The sequence below is a fragment of the Symphalangus syndactylus genome, chromosome 11, assembly GCF_028878055.3.
Source record: "Symphalangus syndactylus isolate Jambi chromosome 11, NHGRI_mSymSyn1-v2.1_pri, whole genome shotgun sequence".
NCBI lineage: Eukaryota > Metazoa > Chordata > Mammalia > Primates > Hylobatidae > Symphalangus > Symphalangus syndactylus.
Genome location: NC_072433.2, coordinates 47388881 through 47412159, shown reverse-complemented (window position 1 = coordinate 47412159; position 23279 = coordinate 47388881). Strand labels below are relative to the sequence as shown.

The 23279-nt window shown below is 48.9% G+C and overlaps 1 protein-coding gene across 1 annotated transcript in view; it reads left to right on the top strand.

Moving 5' to 3' along the window:
- ABCC12 (ATP binding cassette subfamily C member 12) overlaps nt 1–23279 on the top strand; it is a 75399-nt gene that overhangs the window by 39612 nt on the left and 12508 nt on the right. The window contains exons 13-21 of the mRNA XM_055298016.2: nt 870–1073; nt 4582–4716; nt 4830–4914; nt 7960–8049; nt 9156–9259; nt 11276–11473; nt 12243–12469; nt 15625–15762; nt 19697–19883. Of these exons, the coding sequence (XP_055153991.1) occupies nt 870–1073; nt 4582–4716; nt 4830–4914; nt 7960–8049; nt 9156–9259; nt 11276–11473; nt 12243–12469; nt 15625–15762; nt 19697–19883 (1368 nt within the window). The remainder of the gene's footprint in view (nt 1–869; nt 1074–4581; nt 4717–4829; nt 4915–7959; nt 8050–9155; nt 9260–11275; nt 11474–12242; nt 12470–15624; nt 15763–19696; nt 19884–23279) is intronic.

Sequence of the window (23279 nt, the reverse complement as noted above, 5' to 3'; positions counted from 1 at the left end):
AGTGTCCACTCACTTCCTAGCCTCTAAGTCTCTGCTCCTGTGCCATCACTATCCTTTGAGTTTCAACCCAAAATCTACCTCCTCAAGGAAGGCTTTCCCAAGTCCCACCACCTGAATAATTTGCCGCAAAGTACTCTATTGATGCTCTTCAGCAGGCACTCGTGAGGTTCTGCTTGCTGCTGCTATTATGTACATAACTAACCTGCCCACCGTGGAGCTCCCCAGGGAGAGGGGACTTCTCTTGTCCAGCTTGTGTGTCCCCCCCCATGCCTAGCTCAACGTCTGGCTGATCACATGGGGTTCACTTTGGGTTCCATTGGATAGAATCACCTACAGTAAGCCCAGCGTGGTGTCAGGCCTTAGGGTGGTGATGATGAACCAGGAAGTCAAGGCTGATCTCTCCGCAGTGCTTAGAGTTGCCTAGGGATGGGATAGTTGCTCTGCAAGTAAACAAAATAGGGAACTCCCTTTTCCATCTGCACCCAGCCACATTTCCCTCTGGTTCACTGCTGCATTCTCCCCAGCTCTCTGCTCACACAATTCCCGTTGGTGATAATAATGACGTAGCCCCTCCCTGTGGGATCTGCATTGGGCTGGGGTCTTGTGAGATGGGCACCCCTCACTCCTCATAGGAAAGAGCTTTGCCCTTGTTGCCACTGCCCACCGGGCTTCCTGGAGAGGTAGACAAGTGGAGCACTTCCACTCACCACAGAGTCTTGTGTGACCGGGGGCCCTGTAAGGGGAGGAGGAACTTGGATGTGGCGAGGATCAGTCTTTCCCCTGAGTCCTGAGAAGCTCCAGGAAGCTTCCATTGCCCAAGAACTTCAGGGTGGGCCGACAATGGGCAGTAGCAATGTCCCTGTCCACAGATTGGGGAGCGGGGCCTCAACCTCTCCGGGGGGCAGAGGCAGAGGATTAGCCTGGCCCGTGCCGTCTACTCCGACCATCAGCTCTACCTGCTGGACGACCCCCTGTCGGCCGTGGACGCCCACGTGGGGAAGCACGTCTTTGAGGAGTGCATTAAGAAGACACTCAGGGGAAAGACGGTCGTCCTGGTGACCCACCAGCTACAGGTGATGGGACATGCAGGATCCAGGAGGTCACGGGATGGGTGTGGCTGGCGTCTGATGCTCACAGAGCCTCCTCTTCTGCCTATGTCTGCCTGTCTTCGGCTGGGAACGTGGGGAGGGAGCCAGGGATGCAAGAGACACTCATGATTCCCCAGCCTTCCTGGCTCCCAGGAGGCCCACCTGTTCCACTCTGTGCATGGCCTCAGTGGGGCCAAGACTTTTCCTGCACCAGAGGGTAGATTCTCTAGAAGCAATTGAGTCCTGCCTGTGGGTGGACTGGGGCACGCTTCACCCAGTTCTGGACCCCTGGTAAGATGGGGAGCCAGGGAAAACAATGACGGCCCCACCCTTACTCCAGCAATTCTGGGCAAGCCTGAGGCCAGGGATACCTTGACTGGGGGTGTCAGGGGGTGGTAGACCTCTTGGATGAGGGGCCCAGATGCCCCAGATATCACACCCCAGGGGAAAGGGGCTTGAAGCCAGGACTTTGGGACTAAGGCTGAGGCTTTGGGGAAGCTCTCTCTGCTCAAGGCCACTATCTCAGGCTAAGGAGCATGAATCTCACTGAAGAAAGTGACTGGGCTTGACCTCAGTGAATTTAAGAATTTGGCAGAGTGGGAACAGTCCTCACTGCATTGGTGCCACATAAGGGGTCCTGAACGCCTGATGGGAATCCAAGAACCTCCTCCTCCCAGGCGAGGTTTCCCTGCTTCCAGACCATCTCCCTCTCTCTTCTTTGTAGGGAATCCCCAGAGATGTGTGGGGGAAGGGGGGGCAGTGCATGTGTGTGCACGTGTGTGTTCATGCGTGCACGTGGGTGTCTCCTTGCCCAACGAGAGATTCCTCGGGACTGACTTATGTTGAAAGGCCTATTGGGGCAGGAGAGCAAGAGTCCCGTCTTCTTTACTGTCCTGCTACCTGCAGAGAACATGTTACATAAGGGCCTGGTCTGGGGGCAGGAAGCAGGTCTTTGCCAAGGTAAGTCAAGCTGGGGTGGAGAGGGAGGGGCAATAGCAGCAAATAAGGTTGCCATGGCTATAGGATGCTGCGGCCAGCATTTTAGGACCCTCCAGTAGTGGCCAGGAGGACCAGCCTAAAGAGGGGGCTCCTCAAAGACCCCGTAAAACCAGGCTTTCCCATTGCTGTGATGCTGCCCCTAGCCTGAGCCCACCTTTGCCCAGGGCTAGAGTTCTGGTCCCGGAATAATCTCCAGGCGTCCGAATTTTGCGCATGGGGACTGTCTGGATTTCCTCTGAGTGGGCCTGAGCACCTCCAGGAAGCATCATGCTGGGCTGGTGTGGACAAGAGCTCCTAGTTCTTCTTCTGGCCTGAGTTAGGATGGAGGACAAGGTTGGATTTCTTCAAGACCTTCATGAGGTGACTGAGAATGGGTTCTGGCCCAGTCCGGATGCTAAACCTGGCAGCCCTAGCTCTGCACCTGGAATATCCCTGGAGACACCCTGCAGCAGGGAGGGCTGTCCTCTGAGGGCTCTGGGGATCTGAAGGGGGACGCCTTGTCCCTGACAGATGTGGGTCACGGCTGTCCCTCCAGGAGTCCTCATGAGGGGAATCATAACCTCGGTCCTGGTTCAGTCTTTGAAACTGACTGAGCCGCAGTATGACCTCAGGCAGGAGCCATCTTCACACCAAGCCCATCTCCTCAGATTCCACCTTCCCCTGTCATTTTATCTAACTTTTTGCAAGTTGGAAGAGGCAGGTAGCCACCAGGTGGCACAAGATCTTGGTCCTGCTGTGCCTTGTCAGGGAGGATGGAACTTAGAGCCCCAGAACTGGGGCCCGGGGCTTTTCCAGAGCCTATTCCCTCTGCTCTTACTCTCAGGCCCACAGGCAAGCATCTTAGTGGTTGGGGTGGATGATCGCTCTTCTGAGGAAACCACTGAAATCCAACCCAGGGGCAGATTTGGTGACGGCTTGCAGAACAAAGCTGCTCAAATCCGCCTCCTATCTCTGGAGTGAATTGGGGGCTTGCTGGCCAGAGGGGGCTTCCCTGGGAGCTCCTGGAGCTGGAATGTGTGCTGTGGCACAGGCAGAAAAGGCTATGGGACTGGAACAGACTCATGGTGTCTCTGTTTCCCCATCTGAAAAATCAGCTGATAAGACAGGGAGCTGGGCAGTTAGTGGGAGGGAGGCATGAGGGCTGGAGCTGTCCAAGCTGTTAGAACTGTTATCACTCAGCCTTTGGGCACCCTCCCAACTCGCCCAATCAAGTGTACAATGACCAAACACAGCTACTTCTTTCAGGCTTGTAATCAAGAGCAGCAGAGGTTGATTTGACCTTGGATGAACTGTGCAGTATCAGGGAAGACCTCTGGCCCATACTGCAAAGGCTTCTTTCGGTCAAACCATCTTTAGTCTCAGCATCTTGCCCACCTCTAGGAGGGGGCTTCCTTGATCCTGGGGGGAGAGCTCTGTGTCTCATTCCAAAATGAAAGGAAACCCCTCTTAGCAGAACTCTTTGATCTCAGGAATGATATGGAAATGAAGGGAATTCAAATTAAACATAACGGAAGTGCTTTGGGCAAAATGTGGGATGCCAGCATTAAATGTAGCTGTATTTTTATCTCATAGATAAAGCTGGCATAAATTCCTCAGGCCAGGGAATGTGGCCTCTTGCCTGGAGACCACACCATGGTCTGCTTCTCCGGGGCTAAATGGGGACGATGAGGGAGGCTTGTAATGTTAGAACAGAGGAGGACCTTCGTGAAGATCATATTTCCCCTCCCTACCAAGTCCTGGCTGCTGTGACTGTCAGTTTTATTTCCCAAATCTCCATGAACAGATTTCGATTTATTTATTTAATTTTTTTGAGACAGAGTCTTGCTCTGTCACCCAGGCTGGAGTGCAGTGGCACCTTCTTGGCTCACTGCAACCTCCACCTCCTGGGTTCAAGTGATTCTCCTGCCTCAACCTCCTGAGTAGCTGGATTATAGGTGCACGCCACCACACCCAGCTAATTTTTGTATTTTCAGTAGAGATGGGGTTTCACCATGTTGGCCAGGTGGGTCTCAAACTCCTGACCTTAGGTGATCCACCCGCTTCAGCCTCCCAAAGTGCCGGGACTACAGGAGTGAGCCACTGCGCCCGGCCATGATCAGATTTCTTAAGAAGGCAGTTCATTTAAGGAGCAGTAGCAAAGGAAGATTCAGTGTGCTTCACTGTGAGAGCCAAAGGTTGGCTTTTTTTTGGACTCATGAGACCTGTGGGTACTAGATGAATGGTTCTGTGCTGGGGGCCAATCTGCCCCCAGGAGGCACTTGGCAATGTCTGGAGACATCATTGCTTGTCACACCTCCAGGAGGGGGTGCTACCGACATCTAGTGGAGTAGAGGCCAGGGAGGCTGGTAAATATCCTACAATGCACAGGACAGCCCCCTCAGACAAAGAATGATCTGGTCCCTAAAGTCAACAGTGGTAACTAAGGTTGGAGAGGAGTTTGGCATGGGCTCTCCTTTCCAGGCAGAAGTTCATTGTCGATCACTTACCTCTGCAGTTCTTAGAGTCTTGTGATGAAGTTATTTTATTAGAAGATGGAGAGATTTGTGAAAAGGGAACCCACAAGGAGTTAATGGAGGAGAGAGGGCGCTATGCAAAACTGATTCACAACCTGCGAGGATTGCAGTTCAAGGTAACTCACACCTGGGCAGGTGTGGGAGCAATTGGGGAGGAATCCCTCAGGATTTCGTGCCTGGGAGAGGTCCTGTCACTTAGCGTTCAGAAGGAATTTCATTTTATCTCCAGGATCCTGAATGCCTTTACAATGCAGCAATGGTGGAAGCCTTCAAGGAGCGCCCCACTGAGAGAGAAGAAGATGCTGGTATGATTAGTTAGAATCCCATCCCTGTTATTGTCCTTGGCTTGAATGGACACAGATCTCTATTTCTCACCCTAGTTTTGGCTCCAGGAAATGAGAAAGATGAAGGAAAAGAATCTGAAACAGGCTCAGAATTTGTAGACACAAAAGGTATTTACCACTCATCCCCTCGGTCACATACACTTAAGGATGTATTGGGCATCTACCGTTTGGGATACAGACAGTGTAGACACTGCATGTCATTTTGGGCAGCCAGAATAGGATGGTCTAGGGTACTGTGTGCCTTGGGGTTCCACTGCCTAAGTCCAAATTTTGGCTCCACCACTTACTAGTTTTGTGACCTTGAGCAAGATACTTGGCCACTCTGAACCTTAGCTTCCTAATCTATAAAATGAGGAAGTAGTACCAACCACAATTTCTTGTAAAAATTAAATGAGAAAATGAACATAAAGTGATTCGCACACTGCCTGACAAACAGTGATGCTCAATAGTTATTATGAGCTGGAGAGATCAAAGTAATGCACAGGGATTCATTAAAAGCAAAGGCAGACACAGAGCTTCCCACTTTTTATGGGGAGCATTGAGAACGGATTATGAAGCAGTGAAGGGATTGAGGTGGGATAAGGTTATTCATTCTTTCAACAAATAAAGGTTAAGCATTGACTGTGTGCCTAGTACTAAACTGGGCTGAGGAGAGCAAGAAGAGATGCCCGTGTTCTCAGGATCTTGTGGTCTGGAGGGGACTCAGGCAGATGGGTAACTATGGGAAACCAGTAAGAGTAATGGGGAATTTGGATAAGAGAAACAAACACGTCAGGGAGGCCTTCACCGAAGGGGTGGCCTTTGCACTGGTCCCTCAAGGTTGTATAGGAGTTTGCTGGGGACACTCCCACTGAGAAAGTGGGAGAGGGTAGAGGGTTTGAGGTTGAGGGTGGGAGGAGATTCCAGGGAGGTGGGGAGACGAGATGTGGAAGATGAGCCTGGTGGGGGTCACCTCGTCAGGCCACCTCTTCTCCTCCGTAGACACCCTGCCTTCATTCACTCCACATCCCTAGAGCACCTACTCTGCCCCTTGCCTCATGCTGGACACAGAGAGGACTGGGGTCAATAGTCCTCAAAGTACACACAGCAAGGTGGTTTTCAAAGTTAGAATTCTGTTCCTCAATAATGCATAGCCAAAAAATAACTTAGCATATTTCCTCAAATTTAAGATGCCATCCATTTTTAAAGGCTGCCACCATTTTACCTACCACTTGGAAAGAAAAAAAAATCTCTGCTAACTAAACAATATGACATACTAGCAAATGGAAGGCACATCCAGATTCCAGAGATGTTACAATGTGGGGGAAAGAAGTGAGCCTTCGAATTGGTGAGATCTGGCATCCTCAATGGTGCTTGTGACAAATGCATGCGCATTTGGAAAGGCAACATAGTTTTACAGTCCCAGAGGCTTCCAGGGCTGAAGTACCCAGATATCTCTTCTGTGCTTTTTGGAGAAACCTCCAGGCTGCCTGGGATTTGGGGTCCCATGGAGAGAGTAATCTCTGCTCCTCACTTCCTCATCACTCACCCCTCTCTGGAGAGGAAAGTGTAATTGTGAAATTTCATGCTGGAGAGTGACCTAGTCCTCAAGGATAAACAATGGGGCTGTCAAGGGCGGTGAAAGTTGGAGGAAGGGAAGACTCGTGAACTGGTTAAAGACAACACTGCCCACCTGCCTGGCATCATAGCATCTTCTAAGGCACAGCCAAGGAAAACAGAGCATCAGCGGCACTCCTGCCCCGGCCTGTGGGCTGCAAGGGAATGTGACCAGTCCCTTTTGTGCTCCTGGATGCTGTTCATTAGGCTCTGTCCACATGCTGAGGCATCTCCCTCATTTTGCAGTTTCAGAGGGAGACACAATGGGCTGATGTCAGGCTGAACATTTTCAAAGGAGCTCCAGGTTCCCAGGCAGCGAGTACAATGGTGGCTCTATTCAGCAAGGTGCCTTTGAGGCGTGAAAGCTTTTCCTGTTGGGCCAGAGTGCACAGAGTCCATACGTGGGGTGCCCCCTCTTCTAACTCTATTTATCTCTGTTTATAAAAGCCAAGTATGGTGTATAATTCTGCTTTGGAGTTGACATTTTTGTGTTTCTCTGTGGAGGAGTGGAAGAGACATGCATTCAGTACTGGCTGCTGGGAGCTGCTTTATTCAGCATCCCTTGTCCTCCAAAATCTTGTTTCCATGAGAACTTGACAGTCATTTTCCCTTCCCCTTGGGGAATGGAAGAACCTGGGACAGACATCGAGGGAATCAGGTGTCCATGCAGCAGCTGACCTAGGGGGATACGTTGGTTTTCTTCTGTATGGCGTGAGCTCTGGGAACACAGGACCTGCCTCTTTCTTGCTTACTCTGTAGCAGATGACAAGGGTGCCTTTACCACTTCAGCATGCCCAGCACCCTCCCAAATGCCACCTCTGCATTCCTTTGCCTGGGGGCTCTTTCTAGGAGATGCCAGCCAATGTCAAGCTGGAAGTACAGGAATTAACACCCCTACCCAGGGAGCGGCCTTCACCCCATGACCAATAGGAATTGGTATAGAAAACTCCCAGATCCCTCTCATCACGTGGAAAAGCCCTGAGTGTGTGCCTACACTGGTTCTGAGATTTTTCACATGGGATGAAGCCCCAGTGGCCCCCAGTGGTCGCCAGCCTGGTGACATGCCTTACTCCCTTTAGCTCCCAAATAAACCTCATGTATTCATAGTCTCTTCTTGGGTGCTGCTTCTAGGAGAAATAGACCAAGACAACCCTTGCATCCCCAGGACTGACCATATAGTAGGTGCTTAATAAATATTTCTCAAGAGACCAGAAGCTTACTTCACAGGCTGTACTGAGGACCAAGTAGCACAAAATGAGCAAAAGTGTGTTGTAAGTGCATTTGAGAGCATGGGACGAGTGGGAAGGACACATCACAGCCCCCTTAGCTGTGCTGTGGAGTCCACAGAGGGGCCGTGCCTGCCTCGCTGGGCCCCCACCCCAGTGGTGAGAGCCGTGGCACTTGTGTTTGTCTCCACAGTTCCTGAGCACCAGCTCATCCAGACTGAATCCCCCCAGGAAGGAACTGTGACCTGGAAAACATATCACACGTACATTAAGGCTTCTGGAGGTTCAGTATAAAACAACGAGTTTCTTGATTTAATTTGCATTTTAAAAATCCTGTCTTAAACTGTTGGGTTCACGTTTTATGATTTCTTTAACAATTACTCTCTTTATGCTAGGGCCATTTATCAATACTTTTATTTTTTCCCCTCCTAAAAACTAACGTCTGATAATACAGCCTTTTAAATGGAATCATTCTTTATCTCCATTAAAGCTGCCAGACTATCTTTTATTGGAGTGGAGTGAGCAGCAGCATGAACCATATCCTTGCACTCCAGTTGCTCTGTACGGCAGTGGCCAGTCCATTGCCAGCCTTCCATACAAGATGCTCATCTCAGTGTGCAAAACATGCCTGTAAAAGTTTCATTCTCTGTCTCTCTCCAGCAAGACTGGGTTTTCCTTGGTTTCTTTTTCTTTCTTTTTTTCTTTTTTGAAATGGAGTCTCCCTCTGTCACCCAGGCTGGAGTGCAATGGTGCAATCTCGGCTGACTGCAACCTCCAATCTCCACCTCCCAGATTCAAGCGATTCTCCTGCCTCAGTCTCCCTCTTTCACCCAGGCTGGAGTGCAATGGTGCAATCTCGGCTGACTGCAACCTCCAACCTCCACCTTCTAGATTCAAGCCATTCTCCTGCCTCAGCCTCCCAAGTAGCTGGGATTACAGGCGCCCGCCACCATGCCTGGCTAATTTTTGTATTTTTAGTAGAGACGAGGTTTCACCATGTTGGCCAGGCGAGTCTCAAACTCCTGACCTCAGGTGATCCACCTGCCTCAGCTTCCCAAAGTGCTGGGATTACAGACTTGAGCCACCATGCCCGGCCTTCCTTGGCTTCTTTTTAAAGAATATTGAGTCACTTCTATTGAAGTGCACATTGGTGGTTTTTCCAATATGTTCACTGTTTGGACCCATTTTCCAACCAGGTAGAACGGATGTCCCCACGGTTCAGGGCCCCAACACTCAGATGTGCCACATCAGTCTAGCAGGTGGTTTCCAGGCATGGAGTCCTTTTCCTGCAGGTTTTGAATTTCCCATCAGGGTTGGGTCCTGAGGAAGGTCAGCCCCTGCCACGTGCTCATGTCTGCAGCTCTTTGGGCCTCTCCCCTCCTCTTGCAGGGTACCTCCTTTTTCTCTTCACTGTGTTCCTCTTCCTCCTGATGATTGGCAGCTCTGCCTTCAGCAACTGGTGGCTGGGTCTCTGGTCGGACAAGGGCTCACGGGTGAGTTTCCCTTTGGCATTGGAAGATGCCGAGTCTGTGTCTTGGAGTAAAACACTGCTGCCAGAGCATCTAACTGCCCCTGCCACCATGCCATGAGCCCACATGCATCCCTCTGCCCTTTTCAAGAAGTGGAAGTCAGGTGCTTATACCACAGGACCCAAATCCCTGGAATCCCCTTTGATTTTTCAGGACAAGCAGGGTATAGACACCACTTTCAGATTTTAAAGGGTTAACTAAAGAAGACTGTGTCCCAGCTTGTCTGGAATCAGGCATGTACAAGATTGGGTCAGTTTCACAGCCTCTCTTTTAAGTTTCCTCCAGGAAACCCTAACATTGATTTGTGTCTTCCTAAAGAGAAACTGGCATCTTGTTACGGACACTGCCTGGTGCCAGAAGGTCCCACGTGTCTCTGCTCCCCAAAGTTGTCTCTGCATGAACAGGACAGGCAAGCATCAGATTCAGGCTTTGCAAATGCCACAGAGCCATGGGAGACCCTTCTTTGCAGGGCCCTTCCTGGGAAGAACTGATGTGTTGACTCTCTCTCAAGCTTGCTGGGAGCTCTCCCAGCTTTTGAGTAATGGTCTCAAAGCTTTCCTGGAGTCCTGGGGAATGCTGTGGGGGCGCTGGCCCATCCTCCAAGATTACATTTGGTACAGCTCTGTTGCTATGACAACCAAAGGGTGGTGGCACTGGGGAGATGGGGGCAGGCTGCTGGGCACAGCTTTCCAAAGCTAGTCCCAAGGGGAGAGGCTGATGGGTGGCCTGCTCTGCGCAGAAATAGAGAGCCATCTCTGGAATAGACAGATTCTCCCAGATCCCCCCTCACTCATGAAGAGCCCTGTCCTTGGAAAGCCCGAGGTTTAGGGTCAGGGTGCAGCCTCCTCACAGGCTTGGTGCTTCCCCGGGAGTCCCACTGCCATTGGCTGATTAAGCACGCAGCCATGGTGGCTGAACCATGTGTTTGCCCCTGGTGCCCCAGACACTGTGTGTTTGCCCCTGGTGCCCCGGACACTGTGTGTTTGCCCCTGCCCTCCCAGACACGCAGCCATGGTGGTTGAACCATGTTTTTGGCCCTGGTGCCCCGGCACAAAGGCACGGGAGTGTCTCCTCTTCAGGCTGGGCCTTCTATCCCTCAACTCCCCAGAGATACTTTTGCTTTTAAGGATGTTCATCCATCAGCCACCTCTGGTTTACATCTCCGCTATGACTGTAATCAGCAAAATGGCATTTAGAAGAAAGATGCTTGTTTGTTCCCCAAGGGCAGTCTTGACTTTTAGCACACAGCCCAGAGAAAAATGAAACTGCCAATTTCTCAGGGCGAGGAGATGCCCTCTCCCCAGAAGTGCTGGCAAAATTGTGTGTTTTCACTGGACAGGATGGAGCCACAGATTCTTTGAATCCTCTGAGAGCCACTTGTATTCACTGGGCACCCTCCTCCCCACTAAAGATCCCGGGGCAGTACCCCAGCACCCTCTCAGTTACCTCTTGGGAAAAAGAAAGGGAAGGGACTATGGAGCTGGCCCATCATACAGAGAAGTCCCTCGAGTCGCCCCGAAGGCCTGGTGGCTGCTGCCACACAGCTCAGCATGCTGGAGGTCACTTCCTGATCCTCTGTCCAGTCCGGGCTGCCTGAGGGTTACTCCTCCAGTCTTGTGGAATTCCGATTCCCCATTTGTCTCTCTGATCTTCCCAGCCCAGCATTGCTTCCGGTCTCCCAAGGTGCAGTGAGCTTCGGGGATGGCTGCCCAGTGCCCATCTGGTTTCTCTGCTTTGTTTTTCCCACTGTGCTGAGCTCACAAGTCAGGTGCCCCTTGGGGTCATGAGTGCCAGCAGGAGGAACCCCACAAAGCTCAGAGGCCCCAAAAGGGAACAGACTAGATTGTACCCACCTGACTCATTCAAAATACTCATGTGCTTCTTCTTAGTTTCTTCTCTCTGGAAAGATTCTCCAGAAAATTCCTGTTCTCCTGGCAGGAATTTGTCAATTCTTGGTGCTTCTCTTGTTTTTCTCCAAAGATGACCTGTGGACCCCAGGGCAACAGGACCATGTGTGAGGTCGGCGCGGTGCTGGCAGACATCGGTCAGCATGTGTACCAGTGGGTGTACGCTGCAAGCATGGTGTTCGTGCTGGTGTTTGATGTCACCAAAGGCTTTGTCTTCACCAAGACCACACTGATGGCATCCTCCTCTCTGCATGACACAGTGTTTGATAAGGTATGGCCACAAGCATTGCAGGTGTACCCAGTTATTCAGTCAACAAGGTATACGGAGCACCTGCTGTGTGCCAGGCGTGGTGCTGGGCTCTGGGGACAGCCAGAGCCCTCATAGAGCTTGCAGTCTAGTCTGGGAAGAGTCTCCCAAATAGCTAATTACCAACTGAAGGTAGATTCCAGGGAGCTGTGGGGGTGGATCAGCCCTGAGGCTGGGCTGGGGGATGGAGGCGGGGGAGGCCACTCCACGGCAGAGATGTGCAGGCCAAGAAAGCAACTCCTGCTCCAAAGAGCCCTGAGTGCGACACGTCCCTCAAGAGATCCTTCTGGCCCCTTCTGCATTCCACTGCTGTGGTGGGCGGCAGCCAGGGGCTGGGAGGGCCCTGGCTAGAGCATGTGGGTGGGGCCCACACTTTGGAGGTGAAGAGACAAAGTGAAACTTAGCTTTTTATTGCCATGGGGCACAAAATTCCTTCCTCCGACAAAGGCATCAGCCTCTCCGTCTCAGGCTGCATCCTAGATTTGAAGGGGAAGCCTGACCTATAGGGGGTCTCTCGGGACTTCCCCACAGAGACTGAATCCCCACATTCACACTCATTCACGGTGGCCACAAGAATGAGGTGCATCCTCCCTTTCCCAAGATCACCTGACACACTGTGTTGTGCCCTGGAAAATGGGTCAGGCCCTGTGCTCACAATTTCCCCTCCAGCAGAGCGGCAGGGTTTACTAAGCACACATCTCGACTCTGTTTGACTCTCTACCATTCTCCACAGATCTTAAAGAGCACAATGAGCTTCTTTGACACGACTCCCACTGGCAGGCTAATGAACCGTTTTTCCAAGGATATGGACGAGCTGGATGTGAGGCTGCCGTTTCATGCAGAGAACTTTCTACAGCAGTTTTTTATGGTGGTGTTTATTCTCGTGATCTTGGCTGCTGTGTTTGCTGCTGTCCTTTTAGTCGTGGCCGGCCTTGCTGTAGGCTTCTTCATTCTGTTACGGTAGGCCCATGTGCTATTTACACGAGAAAACGATACACACACACACACTGACTGGGTATCAGGTGATATTGAGCATTGAGTGCTTGCTGTCTTCACTGATGGTCTACCATTGATTTTTTTTTGTACTTAGTAAATGCCAGGTGCTATGCTAAGTGCTTTGCATACATCTGGCATTTTAGCCTCAGAGCAACCCTGAGAGGTGGAAATTATTGAAAGATTAAGGCACTGGTCCCAGGCCAAGAAACTAGTAACCATGATTGCTACCTCTCTGCTGATATGTTCCTAACCATGGGGCTCTGCCGTTGCTGCTCTGAGCTTTGAGAAATAACCCCCACCCTAACCACGGGTGTGTTTAGAGAAAGGCCTTAGGCAGCTTTGCACGGTGTGGGGGCGGGGGTTCCCACTGCAGCTGTGTACACCCACCCTGGGGGAAAGCAGGAGGACAGCCAAGATTCCAGCCTCCTAGGAGACCTGCCCGGCTCCTCGCTGTTCCTGGGGTGAGCTGGGGCTCCCAGCAGGTAGCATGGTGGGTATTGAGTGAGGGCAAAGGGTTGCAAATCAGAGAAATTTGCATTAGAGCCCCAGTTCTGCCACAACTAGCTGAAGGACCTTGGAGAAGTCAGAGAGGTGCTGCAAACCTCAGTTTCCTCTCTCCCTAATGGTAATCATTGAAATATATGCCTCACCTGTTTCAGAGGGCTTGTGAGGATCAGGGAGACTACAGAACCAATGGCTTGTTGGTTAAAAATGGAATAAGCTGTTATGCAAGAGTTTCCATAAAAATCAATAACTAAAAATAATCATTTATCATGATCTTAGGTGATCCCAGACAGTGGGATAGTTATTGTAGATCTGACAGAGAATCCCCCAAATTATAAAATATTCAACCCACAAACCCTGGACTTGCTTTCACCTGTGCACAGGATTATGCTCCTAGACGTGCCCAGCCAGTGGATTAGTTATTGTAGATCTGAAAGAGAATCCTCCAAATAAAATATTCAGCCCACAAACCCTGGACTTGCTTTCACCTGTGCACAGGGTTGTCGGTTTTCACACTCAGATCCTAGTTTTAGAAATAATTGCTGTGGCCACAGTGTGGAGGGTGAATGGAGCCACAGAAAGGTCAAGGCAGACTATCGGGCGGGAGTCCCTTGAAATGTACAGTCTGTGTGAGAGAATTAATGAGGACCAGATGTGGGCAGCAGCAGTGGGAACAGAAGAGAGGTGTGAATTTGAGAGCCATTTCCAAGGTAGTGTCATCAGGGATTCACTTCCCACGTCTGGTGGAATTTTGGGTGTTGGGGGATGGGAGAGGCAAAGGATGATTTCAAGGTGGAGAGCGACGTGAAGAGAGATACGGGTGGTATAGGAGGAGAAGCAGTTTGGGGAATAAGAATACCAGTTTAGTTTCAGATGCTTCAGTTCTGTTCAACAAGTCAGCTGATGGTGTCTGTGGACAGTGGCAAATGCGGGTGTGGGAATGTGCTGGGGCAGGAGAGCTGGACTCTGTGCAGGGGCAGGTGTGGCTCTGGGAGCTGACACTGTGCCCTAGGGAGCTGGGAGAGCTGGACTCTTGCTGCTGTCTTCACTGTTCCTGCAGTGACCCTGAGGAAGCGAAATTGTTAGGGTGTCCAGGTTCTTGAAGGGTGTCCAGGTTCATCACGTCCTGAGCAAAGAATTGGACAAAACGCACAAAGCAAGGAAAGAAAGAAGCAACAAAAGCAGAGATTTATTAAAAATGAAAGTACACTCCCACAGAGTGGGAGCAAGCCTGAGCATAGGGGCTCAAAGCTCAGTTACAGAATTTCCTGGGGTTTAAATACCCTCTAGAGGTTTCCCATTGGCCACCTGGTGTACGCCCCATGCAAATGAAGTAGTGGCCCATGATCAGTCTGATTGGTTGCAGAAAGTGACTAATCAGAGGCTGAAGTGAAGTTACAAAATTACTCCTATACAAATGAAGACTTGGCCTGCCACCAGCCTGATTGGTTGTGGGAGGGGATTAATCAAAGGTACATCTGTCACCCAGAAAAAGGCAGGGGCAGGTGTGCAAGGAGAGTAGCCTTTAAGCCTTTTGTTACCTAGGCAGGGAAAGTTGGGGTTTTCCTTTTGATTTAGTTCTAGGAAGTCAATGTGAATTGGCCTTAGGTTCCCTGCCTCCAGACCCTCTTCTCCTGTCTCCAAATGAAATGGTCCGGGTCTCCAAACTCAAGGGTTTATTGTGATGATCAAATACAAATAATTTCTGAGAGTCATTTACAGGATAAAAGCAAGTCCTGGATGTCATTCTTACAGTGGATTCTTTGGGCTCATGTTCCTTTTTGTCATTCCTGTGTTTGATCATTGCTCTTGTCTGTCCTCCTGTTTATGCAGTTGATTTACTTAGTAAAAGCTCTTTCTCTGCTCTGTACCCACCCCTCTAGCTATAAAGACTAGACAGACCAGGGCTCGTCCTGCTTGAATTATCCAAGTGTTTCCAACCAACTCACTTTAGCTCTGCACTTATGAGGCTTCCCTCCTTGCTGCCCTGGGTTTGTTTTAGCTGAGAGTCTGGAGGTTTGATTGTCTTCTCTCTCGGGGGCCAGCCAGCTGCTGTACACACCCGAGGTCCCTGGTCTCCTGCTCACCAGGGCTCCTGGAGCTTCCACACAAAGGGGAGCTGCATCCCATGGGGGTTTGGTTTTAAAGTCAGCTATAATGATGTTCATTCAAAATTACCTTTGAAAATTCCTTTAGAAGGCCACATGTTGGCAGTTGACACACCAGGTTTTCTTCCAGAGTTAGATCAGATCACTTTTTCTCTGGCTGGGCACCAAAAAGTGGTTGGCTGATACTTAGGGGCTATGCTGTATGAGAAATTTTGGTTTTTGAAAACTAGAATCACGCCTTGTGGAGCGAGACTTTCCTAATGCGAGAAACACAGCACCGTGGCCAAACGAAGGCGCGGCTGACTCAGGGTTCTCACGCTTCCGCCATTCCCACCCCTGGGGCAGGCACCACTGCAGAACGGCAGGCCCGCTTTTCATCCCCAGTTAGACGGCACCGTCTCTGACTTAAGCACTGTGCTGAGTGCCTAGTTGGCTCTGCATATGTGAAGGCAAGCCTGATGAGACCTCACTCTGTGGCCCACTTGGCTCCTTTCAATTTTCTTCCAGCATTTTCCACAGAGGAGTCCAGGAGCTCAAGAAGGTGGAGAATGTGAGCCGGTCACCCTGGTTCTCCCACATCACCTCCTCCATGCAGGGCCTGGGCATCATTCACGCCTATGGCAAGAAGGAGAACTGCATCACCCAGTGAATCCCATGTGGGGCCCTGCCCCAGGCCCCCACGCTTCATGCCTGACTCCGATGGGGAGGGCACAGGAGGAGGGAAGTCTGGGCTGCTGGGGGCTGATCACAAAGCTGGAAGAATCAGGAGGAGTCCTTGAAGACACTTGGCCTCACAGCCTGTCTTCCAGCATCTGGAAGACATCTAGGTCCCCAGAATATGTGAATGAGGAGAGCTTATTCAATGACAACCTCATTTGTTCTATTTTTCATTCTAAAAGTAAAAATGTGTTTGATTCCGGAAGATAGGGCAAAGCAGAAAAAAGAAGAAAAAATCACTTATAGCCCCGCCCCAAATCCAAACCTATTAATTTTTTCACATATTTCCTTCCATTTTTTCTTCTTTTTTTTCTGTTCATGGGGTCTTCTTTTTCTTCTTATTTATAATCATTTCTTAAATTTATTTAACGATTTAAAACAGCCTGTTTCATGTTATTACATGATTCTTGTAAAAATAATTTCTAAAGGCCACCTTTCATTTCACTTAGCATTTTCTTCTTTTTAAAATATGGGGACTACGTTAGTAAATATCTCTGGCATCTTCCAGCTTCAAACTTCTGAAATACGACATAAAATATATAAATCAGACTGGGCGTGGTGGCTCATGCCCGTAATTCCAGCATTTTGGAAGGCCGAGGCGGGTGGATCATGTGAGGTCAGGAGTTTGAGACCAGCCTGGCCAACATGACAAAACCCCATCTCTACTAAAAATACAAAAATTAGCTGGGTGTGGTGGTGGGCACCTGTAATGTCAGCTACTTGGGAGGCTGAGGCAGGATAATCACTTGAACCTGGGAGGCGGAGGTTACAGTGAGCTGAGATTGTGCTACTGCTCTCCAGCCTGGGCGACAGAGTGAGACTCTGTCTCAAAAAAAAAAAAAAAAGGATAAATCACAGTAGGCTCACTGCAGTAACAATAACCCCAAATCTTAGGGAGTTCATGCAATACATTTTTATTTTTCCTGATGTCACAATTTAGTGAAGGTCCATGGGGCAACAGTAGGTGATTGTACTCCACACTCAGGCATAGTCTGTTTCTATCTGGGGATCTTCCGTCCCAAGGGCCCTGGGGTATTTTCTCGGATCTTCTGTGTTGGGCAGGAAGACAAGGCGAGAGGCCAGGAAGGAGGACCCAGGGGGATTTTATGGTCCAACCTTAGCAAAGTGTCCCAAGATTTCTGCACATTCATTGGCCAGATTGGAGTCACATGGGCTCACCTAACTGCAAGGGAGGCTGGGAAATGTAGTCCAGCTGTGTCCAAAGAAGGAAAAGAAAATGGAGTTTGGTGAATCCATAGCAGCCTTTCCCACTTTCTATCTTTTCCTTCCTTAAAATGCCAACACACCCTTCAGAGAGAAAGAATTAGACGCAGTTCTAAAGGGTGCATCGAATGCATTCTAAGTTTGGAATTGCATTAAATTTATTTGTTTATTTTTATTTTTATTTTTTGAGACAGAGTCTTGCTCTGTCACCCAGGCTGGAGTGCAATGGCATCATCTCAGCTCATTGCAACTTCTGTCTCCTGGGTTCAAGCGATTCTCTTGCCTCAGGCTCCCAAGTAACTGGGGCCCAGCTAATTTTTGTATTTTTAGTAGAGACAGCATTTCACCATGTTGGCCAGGCTGGTCTTGAACTCCTGACCTCAAGTGATCCACCCGCCTTGGCCTCCAAGAGTGCAGGGATTACAGTGAGCCACTGCAACCAGCCTGGAATTGCATTAAATTTAGAATTGCCTCTAATTCTCTCCCTCACGCACCCTCCATTTTACCACCCAGGATCTCAGAGTAGACTTGACATCACACCTTGTCTTTAGTTCAGTCAGCACCTAGTCCTGACCCTAGTTTGACCTGAACATCGTTTGTCAAGAGTCCTGCCTCACACATAGACCCTTCCAAAGTCCTGGCCATGAGGAAAGCCCATGGAGCCATTAGTCTACTCACCCACAACAAACACACATGCAAGCTTTGTCTTCCTACAGCTTCTACTCCAAGATTTCTGAGAGAATCCTATAGGGAGCCAAGAATGACTGATGGGGGTTCCCTTCTTTTAATAGTTTCTTTCCAAAGGGCTTGGGTTTCTGACGTGTATTGCTTTTGCCACCAGACAAAAATGCTACAGCTTAGAAAATTTAAAAAGGTTAGAGGTCAAATTCCAACTTGATCCCAGCTAGTGATTTTGTTTGTATGCAATCTAACCAACCACACAGATAAGACCACAGGTGACTTCCAGGTCATGGAGGCTGTCAGTTGAATTTGTATGCTGCATAGCTATGTGATAGAAACAGCGCTGTGTTTTGAAGAATATTTTGACTAAGCTCTGGGGAAAATAAGTTAGAGTTGAAACAGAGAGGAGGAGAGGGCAGCAGAACCCAGGGCGGCTGGTCAGAGGGGTTTCCAGGCAGAACTCTGGGAGGCCTTCCAGGACAGCGTGGAGCAGCAGTGCCTGAGGACGTTCACAACTATGCCAGGGGAGGAATTGTACCTCCTTAGGGCTTTAAGCATGGAAGGGTTTTCATTTTTCCCCTAATAGTTTCTACCAGCTGTTCTCATGAAGCCCTTCCCCACTGGATCAGGGAAGCCACAGTGGCAATTGAATATGATGTCTCTTTTGGTTAATGGTCAGCTCAGTGCGGTGAAAATTTCAATCTTGCATATGTTCAAGCCACAGGTCTCTTTCCCCCAGAGACTTGGTGTGGCAAGGCTATGCTGTGTGTGTGTGTGTGTGTGTGTGTGTGTGTGTGTGTCAGGTGGGGCAGGCTTGCAATTAAGAAGCATCTGCTCTGTGCTTTTAAACACCCTCTTCCTTTTCTCCAGGCCTGGCTCTCTGATGCCCATGTGGGGGAACTGGGGAGGGGACAGCAGGAAGAACACACCCTTGGGTGACTGGCACCTCTGGGCCATTCTCTCCTTTCTGCTACCCTTTCCTGCTGCTGCAGTGCACTGTGCAGATGTGGGACAGCAGCTTGAAGGCCCCAGCAGGGCCAGAACCCCAGGAGTTCTACCAGCATTGCTGCATCGGTAGGAGTCGCTGGGTCTTCCAGTGAGTTCTGCCTGGCAGCCCTCATACTGCACTCCTCTGATGTGGAGACCCCTTTGCTTCATGCCAGGGACCATCACATCAAGACTGCAGCCTCCAAGGTCATCTTCCTTCTGCTATCTCAGCCCTAGGAACTGTGGAGCTGATGGGATCTACCTTCCATACGTCTGGGGAATGCGGAACTGCAGGGGTGGGTCTTGCCCCCGTCCCCTGGCTGTGTCATCTCCCTGTCACTCCGCTCTCTGCTTCTTTCCCCGTCTCCAAGCCCTTTGGCTCCATGGACATGCAGCAGGGATGCAAGGTGTCAGCTTCCTCTCCTTGAAGAGGCTCCCAGCTTTATAATCAATTGTCTTCAATCTTCTTTCTCTGATTCAGGGAGGGAAACCTAACATGCACCCTCCCTCCTCTCCTCTACAGTCACAAACATTGATTTCCCTAAAGGTGACCTCCTCCACAACCCACCCCCACCCTTTCTATAGATCAAGGGGGCCAATTGTCAATTCCACAAAGCCTTTGAGGGTGGCTGACTCCATGATAGGGATCCTTTGGAGTCAGAATGTGAAGCACTCAGCACCTCTTCTTTTCACCTGTAGATTCTAGCTGCCAGTTCTGGGAAAGACAGAAAGAGCCACTTAGCACCCTACTCTATTGCCACATGAGATTTCCCAAAATATGTGCAAATCAAAGATGTCTAGAGTGGCAGATTTTTAAGAGCATGAATATATGTTCATTTTTGTAAGAGTTTGCTATGTGAGAGTGCATTCCCTTGATTAAAAATTCCTTGGCCTCATTTCTCCAGTCACCCTAACCTTAAGTCTACAGCACAACCTGATCTCCTGCTTTTTCTGATTTTCTTGACTGTAGGTTTAAGACACTAAACGACGAAAACTCCAGTCACCTCCTCTACTTTAACTGTGCTCTCAGGTGGTTTGCGCTGAGAATGGATGTCCTCATGAACATCCTTACCTTCATTGTGGCCTTGTTGGTGACTCTGAGTTTCTCCTACATCAGTACTTCATCCAAAGGCCTGTCATTGTCATACATCATCCAGGTAATGCCTGGTGCAAAGTTGGGCTTAGTCTGGAGGCTCTGGCCTATAATACATCAGGGAGGGTGCTTTTGGATGGACACAACAAAAACCCCAACTCGAATGGGTTTAAACGAGAAAGGGAGCTTAGTGGCTCATATTGTTAAAAAGTAGGATGGTTGTGTGGACTTCAGGCACAGTGGGATCATGGCTCTGAACTTTGCCCATGCCCTGTGATGACTTTCCTCACAGGTGGCCAGCAGCCTCTGGGGTCTACAGCAAAGAGGAAGCAGAAAGAAAGCATTTCCTGGCCCAGCCACGGAGGCAGAAGCCTGGAGCTTTACTGTTATTGGAGGAAAGCATTTCCTGTCCCAGCCATGGAGGCAAAAGCCTGGAGCATTACTCTTATTGGATTAATTTAGGCATCCCAGAACTAATTAGTGGTTTGGTGGGATATGGATCATTGGTTAGGCTAGGGATGGAGTTACACCTATTTCCAACTTTAAGTCACATAGCTACTCCACAGTGGAGGGAGTGAAATGAATGCTGGAGAGATGGTCATAATGTCGATGACAAATAATTACTGACTTCTCTTCTTGGTTGCTTTTGTTTTTTCTTTTGAATAACAATAATAGGTGAACATATGGCATTGATTGTGATTGGCTTCAGGTCCTGTCTTTTAACTAAATTAATTCATTTCCTCTGCACAACAACCCTCTAATACTGCCGTGATCCCCATTTTGCAGATGAAGAAACTGAGCCCCAGAAAGACTTGTCCCAAGATCATACAGCTGTCACATGTGAGGGCCAGGATTTGAACACAGGCCACCTGGACCTCATGTTTGTTTGAATCTTGTTATCTTTGGAAACTTTTTTGACATAGTCCTTATCCTTAGTGCTCTGAAACTCTGGGATAATGTATCTGAATGTGGGTCTTTATTCATGTGTTCTGTTTGATGCTGTGAGTTCTTTAAGATTAAAGTCAAATTTATCATCAGCTTGGAAACATTTCTCCTTTTTCTCCTTCATTTTGACAATGTCCTCTTTTTCTTTGTTTTTTTTTTTCTTACTGTATTCATGTCAGTTGAATATTGAATTTCTTGCGTCAATTCTCTGTTTCCTTTTCTTTTCTCTCAGTTTCCATGTTCTTGTCTTTTTATCTTGGGAATTTTCGTTAGCTTTGCCATTCAGCTATTCCTTGAATTTTAAATTTGGCAATCATGTATTCATATATATAATTCCCACAAGCTCTTATTCTCTGAGTTTTTAAAAGAATCATTTTTTACATGGATGCAGCATATTTTTGAATCTCTCTGAGGATATTAATATTAATTAGTGTATTAGTTTTCACACTGCTGATAAAGACATACCTGAGACTGGGTCATTTATAAAGAAAAAGGAGTTTAATGGACTCACAGTTCCACGTGGCTGGGGAGGCCTCATAATCATGGTGGAAGGTGAGAGGCACGTCTTACGTGGTGGGAGACAAGAGAGAATGAGAGCCAAGTGAAAGGGGAAACCCCTCATAAAATCATCAGCTCTCGTGAGACTTATTTACCACCATGAGAACAGTATGGGGGAACTGCCCCCACGATTCAATTATCTCCCAACCCACTGGGTCCCTCCCACAACACGTGGGAATTATGGGAGCTACAATTCAAGATGATTTGTGTGGGGACAAAGCCAAACCATGTCAATTAGAGTCTTTTTTTCCCCTCCTAAACTCTCCTCCCTTCTTTGACTTGCATCTGTTTCTTCCAGAGGTAGTTTTTCTCTTTGTTTCTCTCGTTCTTGCTCTTTCATGCCATTGGTTTTGTCCATTTGTCTCCTGACCCATTTGTATTTAACCCCGGGGAACTGGATTGGGTTTTCAGAGTTTCCTCTGCCTTTGTTTCACCTTGCTAGGTGTCTCCTGATGGGAAATTTTATGACTGCAGGTAGGTAGGTGGTGGGGCTTTTCCATAGGCTGGCTTCACTTCAGGAAAGCAGCCAGGGAGCTGGCTTTTAGGTACCCAAATGCAAGACTTAAAGAAGTTTTTATGCAGGGGACTATTCAGAGAGCCCCATTTATCCCCAGGCAGTTAATTCAATTTCTTTAGAGAAAATCATGTTTATGTGTGTGTGTCTGTGTTCACGTGTGCTCCCATGCCTAAGGATAAAGGGTCCAACTAACTCTGGTTAGGAGAAAGAAGAGGGGAAGAGGAGTGAGTGAACCAGACAGGAGTGGTTGTCTATATAGAGAGCCTATCAGCCAGCCTCTTTGTGGGCCCCCTTCTCACACCTGGAGCCTCTCTGGATTCTGCTCTTTAAACTCTAGCATGCTCTGCTTCCATTTTATCAAAAGGCTTTCATCCTCTTTCCATCTTGCAGAAATTTGTAGCTTATTCACTGCTCTCTCTTCTCAATCCCCTTACTGTTAAAGGTCTATTCTTTATGGAAAATTTCTCTGATATCATTTAAATGGTATTTTGGGAAGAAGGAGAAACAAAAATGTATTCTCTGTACTCTCTCTTAAGTGCGGAAAAACGAATTTTCCTTGGGTAACCAGTTTCCTGTATTGATAGATGTCTTCATTTGTTGTTGCCTAATAAAATATCAAACAGATGATGTTGAACAGTTTCCCTTAATTGGTCCAAGTAAAACAGCTTTCCCCAACTAAGGTCATGCTTTTGGGCGATATTATCAGCTTTCCATGAGATTGTTTTCAGACATTCCTGTAAGGTCGTGCACATTCCTGTAAGGTCGTGCACAGCATTGAGATCTATGGGAACACTTGCTCTCCAGCTGGCTCTGTGGCTTCATTGAGCATTAGTCCCCTTTGGAGAACACAGAATCAAAATGACAGCACTCCACTTGAGACTAGAGAAGACTCCCTAGATGAATGAGAAATTGGCATGAAATCCCACAGAGCAGAAAGTGAATGCAAAGTGACATCATATCACATCACGTAGGAGAATAAGCACTACCTGGGGCCAGCACTGTGCCTTTGTGGGCATCCTAAACCTGGGAGGGCTGCCGTGGCCTTGGGAGCTGATACTCTTGCATTTAGCAAAAGATGTATATGCCCTTCTCAACGGCAGGGTTCATTCATTCACTCGCCAGATATCCCCTGAGCACCCACCATGAGCCAGGAACTGTGCTAGTGGCTGTGGAATCAGCAGTCAGTGGTCCGGAAAAGTCCTGCCCTCATTCTAGTGGGCAGCTGGAATAAATGAGGGGCAAGTAAGTAGATGAGAAGCTCAGAAGGTGTTTAAATGTTAGGAAGACAACGAGTGGAGGAATGTGACTGTCGGAAGGGGAAGCAACATTTCATACAACAGCCAGAGGAGGCCTCTGCTGGGAGGTGGCTTCCAAGCTGAGACCTGAAGGATAAAGAACCAGCCAAGGAAGACTGGAAGAAAGAGTGCCTCAGGGAAGGGC